This window comes from Physella acuta, unplaced genomic scaffold (genome assembly GCF_028476545.2).
Source record: "Physella acuta isolate Inbredline_101_S28 unplaced genomic scaffold, ASM2847654v3 ptg000186l, whole genome shotgun sequence".
Classification (NCBI taxonomy): Eukaryota; Metazoa; Mollusca; class Gastropoda; family Physidae; genus Physella; species Physella acuta.
Genome location: NW_026731705.1, coordinates 1,402,501 through 1,408,820, shown reverse-complemented (window position 1 = coordinate 1,408,820; position 6,320 = coordinate 1,402,501). Strand labels below are relative to the sequence as shown.

The following is a 6,320-nucleotide window of genomic DNA, read 5'->3' as shown; positions in this document are numbered from 1 at the left end:
CATCTGCCTTCTGGCTAAATGCCATGGGACAGTGGCTCACTAGATCTGCCTTCTGGCTAAATGCCATGGGACAGTGGCTGACTACATCTGCCTTCTGGCTAAATGCCATGGGACAGTGGCTCACTACATCTGCCTTCTGGCTAAATGCCATGGGACAGTGGCTGACTACATCTGCCTTCTGGCTAAATGCCATGGGACAGTGGCTGACTACATCTGCCTTCTGGCTAAATGCCATGGGACAGTGGCTGACTACATCTGGCTTCTGGCTAAATGCCATGGGACAGTGGCTACACTACATCTGCCTTCTGGCTAAATGCCATGGGACAGTGGCTACACTACATCTGCCTTCTGGCTAAATGCCATGGGACAGTGGCTACACTACATCTGCCTTCTGGCTAAATGCCATGGGACAGTGGCTGACTACATCTGGCTTCTGGCTAAATGCCATGGGACAGTGGCTCACTACATCTGCCTTCTGGCTAAATGCCATGGGACAGTGGCTACACTGGAATGGCTTTTCTCCGCTGTGTCGCCTGGTGATGTGCACCTTAAGCTCAGAGCTAGAACAAAATGCCATGTGGCAGTGTGGACACGGATGGCTGAGCACATGCTTGTCTGTGTGCTTGTCTGTGTGTTTGTCTGTGTGCTTGCGCTTGAGGTGACGTTTAAAGTTGGACAGTGTTGTAAACTGTAAGCAGCAGTCTATGCAAGCTAGCCTGCTGGGGTCTTGTGTGGGGGTGGGGGGTGGGGGGTGTGTCCATGTGGTAGACACCCCCATCCAGGTGTTCTGTCAGGTGTTCTGTCAGGTGTGTCATCAAGCTTGAGAAAAACAAGAAGGCAGCGTTACACAAGACGCAGGTAAACATGGCCCCAGGGTCTTCTGGCCAGTCCCAGGGGGTGGTACTTGTGGGGTGGGGTGACATGTGGCCATCGTCTTTGTGTGGTGATGATACCGCATGTGGCAACAGACAAAAACCAACTGTGTGGTTCTCTGTGGCATTCACATGTTCAGGTTTTATGGCTGGATGTTCCACTTTGACATCTGCTGGTGGCACTGTGACACCTGGCAGTGACACTGTGACACCTGGCAGTGACACTGTGACACCTGGCAGTGACACTGTGACACCTGGCAGTGGCACTGTTACACCTGGCAGTGGCACTGTGATACCATCTGTTGAACTCTGCTTGACATCATCAGTCTTCATGTCCAGACTTTCTTCTTTAAATCCTGTAGGAAAAACGTGTTAAAAAGTGGCTCAAGCTTGACCTCTGGTCTGGTCTCATCCTGTGATTGGCTCGGCTCCAGCTGCTTCATTGTCATTGGCTGGTTTTAAATAGCTTCATTCTGATTGGCTGGTTTCAAATAGCTTCATTCTGATTGGCTGTTTTCTAGTAACTTCATTCTGAATGACACTGTAATACAAGACCAGATTATTTTTATTTGAATTCAAAATTATAAAAATTCTAATAATAGAAATGTTTGGTCATTTATTAGGCAGTGTATTTAATGCTGTCAGCGAAAGACACAATAAGCATCGTACTTAATTCAGTTAATGGGCTGGCTAAGAAATAAATAATGTGCTTATATTTTTACTTTCTCGTATATACGAAGTATAGAGAAAGTATTGTAATCGTGCAAAAAAAAAATCGAGATTTTTACAAATCTCGACGTTTTACACCTCACTGATACGGAAAAACATAATTTTGCAATCTTGTCCGTATGTCTGTGTGTGTGTGTGTGTGTGTCTGTGTGTCTGTCTGTCCGTGTGTAAACACGATAACTTGAGTACCGTTACTGTTAGGTTGATGAAATTTCATATATAAGTATTTTATCAAAATCGTAGATCCGTATCAACTTTTGAGCGATTTCCGATAACGGGAAGTGGTACTTTTTCTACTTTGAATTTTTCAAAAGCCTATAACTTGAGTACTATTTCAGATAGATAAATGAAATTTCACATGTAAGTAAAAGATCTAATTCTCTACCTTCTGTTAAATTTTGAGTAATTTCCGTTGACTGGAAGTAGTAATTTACGCTACTTCCGATTTCTCAAAAAACTAATGTAAATTTTAAAAGTACTAATAATATTGCGCACTATTATGCGCTTTTTTATTTCGCGTTCACTTGGTGTGCAATTAATTTGTCTACGAGATTTTATTCTATTTTTAAAACTTTAAGTATTTAAAATGGATTAAAAATCATGTCTATAGCCCGAGTTCCCATCCCCTGTTATTTTATATAAGAATATTCGAGAAAGTTTAGGGGAGATCACTCCCGGTTTATTTTACACTAGATGCCCATTAATTAAGCTTAAATTTAAACTGAATATTTTCTTGGACAAAAATCCTTATTATTTCCTTAGACTAATCCTACTTCTAACCCAGCCCTAGCAAGCTCTAACCAGAGTTTAGATGTAATGCATTAACCCAGCCCTAGCTAGCTCTAACCATAGTTTAGATGTAATGTATTAACCCAGCCCTAGCTAGCTCTAACCATAGTTTAGATGTAATGCATTAACCCAGCCCTAGCAAGCTCTAACCATAGTTTAGATGTAATGCATTAACCCAGCCCTAGCTAGCTCTAACCATAGTTTAGATGTAATGCATTAACCCAACCCTAACTAGCTCTAACCATAGTTTAGATGTAATGCATTAACCCAGCCCTAGTTAGCTCTAACCATAGTTTAGATGTAATGCATTAACCCAGCCCTAGCTAGCTCTAACCATAGTTTAGATGTAATGCATTAACCCAGCCCTAGCTAGCTCTAACCATAGTTTAGATGTAATGCATTAACCCAGCCCTAGCTAGCTCTAACCATAGTTTAGATGTAATGCATTAACCCAGCCCTAGTTAGCTCTAACCATAGTTTATATGCAATGCATTAAAGGAATTATGTTATTACTCCCCTTTGCTGAAGACACAGCTTTACCTACTTTGTCCCAAAGATAACTTGATATCTGCCACAATACTGCCTCAATACTGCCACAATACTGCCACAATACTGCCACAATATTGCCTCAATACTGCCACAATACTGCCACAATACTGCCTCAATACTGCCACAATACTGCCACAATACTGCCACAATACTGCCTCAATACTGCCACAATACTGCCACAATACTGCCTCAATACTGCCACAATACTGCCACAATACTGCCTCAATACTGCCACAATACTGCCTCAATATTGCCTCAATACTGCCACAATACTGCCACAATACTGCCTCAATACTGCCTCAATACTGCCACAATACTGCCACAATACTGCCACAATACTGCCTCAATACTGCCACAATACTGCCACAATACTGCCTCAATACTGCCTCAATACTGCCACAATACTGCCTCAATACTGCCTCAATACTGCCACAATACTGCCTCAATACTGCCCCAAAACTGCCACAATACTGCCTCAATACTGCCTCAATACTGCCACAATACTGCCACAATACTGCCTCAATACTGCCACAATACTGCCACAATACTGCCTCAATACTGCCACAATACTGCATCAATACTGCCACAATACTGCCTCAATACTGCCCCAATACTGCCACAATACTGCCTCAATACTGCCACAATACTGCCACAATACTGCCACAATACTGCCTCAATACTGCCACAATACTGCCACAATACTGCCTCAATACTGCCACAATACTGCCACAATACTGCCACAATATTGCCTCAATACTGCCACAATACTGCCACAATACTGCCTCAATACTGCCACAATACTGCCACAATACTGCCACAATACTGCCTCAATACTGCCACAATACTGCCACAATACTGCCTCAATACTGCCACAATACTGCCACAATACTGCCTCAATACTGCCACAATACTGCCTCAATATTGCCTCAATACTGCCACAATACTGCCACAATACTGCCTCAATACTGCCTCAATACTGCCACAATACTGCCACAATACTGCCACAATACTGCCTCAATACTGCCACAATACTGCCTCAATACTGCCACAATACTGCCACAATACTGCCTCAATACTGCCTCAATACTGCCACAATACTGCCTCAATACTGCCTCAATACTGCCACAATACTGCCTCAATACTGCCCCAAAACTGCCACAATACTGCCTCAATACTGCCTCAATACTGCCACAATACTGCCACAATACTGCCTCAATACTGCCACAATACTGCCACAATACTGCCTCAATACTGCCACAATACTGCATCAATACTGCCACAATACTGCCTCAATACTGCCCCAATACTGCCACAATACTGCCACAATACTGCCACAATACTGCCACAATACTGCCTCAATAATGCCACAATACTGCCACAATACTGCCTCAATACTGCCACAATACTGCCTCAATACTGCCACAATACTGCCACCAGACTGATCTTCCATCCCACTGACTGAACGCAGTGTAAACTCGTACCTCACCATCCGGTACCCTGCTTGACCGCATAAATCTAGCAGCTTGGTATAGTCCTAGTCTAGAATAGAGATCATAACGTGAACATAACATTTTAGAATTCATTAGATGACTAGCTACAGTAGCTAGAAATCTAGACTAAATACTAATCTAAATTACAAGTAAATATTACTAGATTCTAAATAATTTAGTGTTTACTGTTTAGTGAGTGTTAGTGTTTACTGACTGAGTTTACTAAGTTTACTTATTACTGCATGATTACATTTAATTTACTGGAGTCGAGACTTTACTGACTTTACTAGCTCTAGATCTAGAGCTACTAGATCTAGATATTAGATTCTCTAGTCTAGATTCTAGAGAATCTAGCTAGATCTAGATCTACTTATGAGTCTTATGACTTATAAATTATAAATATATTATTATTAGCCTTTAGGGCCTATATTATATTATATTATTATAACTCTAGTCTAGATTCTAGACTAGAGTTACGAGTAAGTACGTACATTATAAACAAGATCTTGAACTAGATCTAGATCTAGATCTGGATCTAAGTGTTGAGTAGATTATAGAGTGATTGATTACGAAGATCTAGTGAATAAAATTGAGAGTGCTTAGTGTGGGGAAAATACAGGTCCATTTTCACAAGACAAATGAGAGCACAGTGATGGTAAATCTACTCGTTCTGGTTCTATTTATTATGGTACAATAAATCAGATCTAGATCTTATTAACAGCAAGCTAAACCTAGACAGCTAATGAAAGTATTGAAAGTCATAACAACTAAACGAGCGTATGTACTATGAACAGTGGCAGATAAAGGAATTTTAGCGACCCTCAAATTAGCTCTCACAAACAATAGTAAATTTAATTTTTCTATGGATGGTTTGGGAAAATAATGTTAAAATTACAAGCAATATTTTTTACCAAAGGTCCCAAAAATATCAGTAGTTCCCCATGAAAAAAAAAACTTCCCCTTAGCGAGTGAAACTAGACAAACAGTCTAAAGTTACGGAGCTTCTTCCATCAAATTAGTTTCTATTCCGGAATTTATTATTTTTCTATCATCTGATTTTGCTTCAGTCACCCAAAGCCTAAACAAAGGGCAAAAACCAGTAATATTCAGGGGAGAGCAGGACAGCGGAGTTGTTTCCCGTTTCTCGTGTTCAATGATGGATTTGTTTTTGAAATAATCACGTCGAAGTATTTGATTTAACTATCTCCTATTAATGTATTAACCGTTTGTTTTATTTTTTAAATGGCGTGCTCCCCCCCCCCACCTGCATTGCGGGGTGTGGCGGCACTGTAGTTCCGCCCCTGCAGCGCAACAGCCATAAGTGTCACACAACAGCCAGGTAAATACAGTGTAGGCCCCTAGCGAGTAAAAGAATAAAAGGGAACTAACTATGTCAGTCATGTACTCTAACTTAAGTACAGTAGCTGCCCTTGTTGATTGGTAAACAAAAGTGAACAGAAATTAATAATTTAAGTGATCACTTCTCATCTATACGGCAACCAAAGGTGAATCAAATGAACACTAGTTCTAGATTCTAAAGCTAGAGGCCTTCAATCTGTGTCTGTGGTGATTAGCTAACAACATTCAGAAGGAATCCAATGAACCCTAGATCTAGATTCTAGATTCTAACTAAGGCAAGGCAGCAGGCTAGAGGTCTTCATTCTGTGTTGTGTATCAGCTAACTGTGCTAACACCATGAGATGTATGCGCACAATTAACTTAAGAACGTATGTGTACACATATTCACATAAAAAAATTAATAAAATATTATAAATGTTTAGATGTGTAAAGGTAAGCCTACACATGTTGACATGTGTGTAGTGTGTACAATAAAACTGTACTGTACAAAATAATGTGTACAAATGTTATATTTAACAAAATGAAACCTTCA

General features: G+C 40.6%; 1 protein-coding gene across 1 annotated transcript in view; it reads left to right on the top strand.

Annotated features, from left to right (window-relative positions):
- Window positions 1–6,082: 6,082 nt before the first annotated feature.
- Window positions 6,083–6,320, top strand: part of LOC131936735 (E3 ubiquitin-protein ligase RNF216) — a 14,214-nt gene continuing 13,976 nt past the window's right edge. The window contains exon 1 of the mRNA XM_059293795.1: window positions 6,083–6,156. Coding sequence (XP_059149778.1) covers window positions 6,125–6,156 — 32 coding nt within the window. The 5' untranslated portion in view covers window positions 6,083–6,124. The remainder of the gene's footprint in view (window positions 6,157–6,320) is intronic.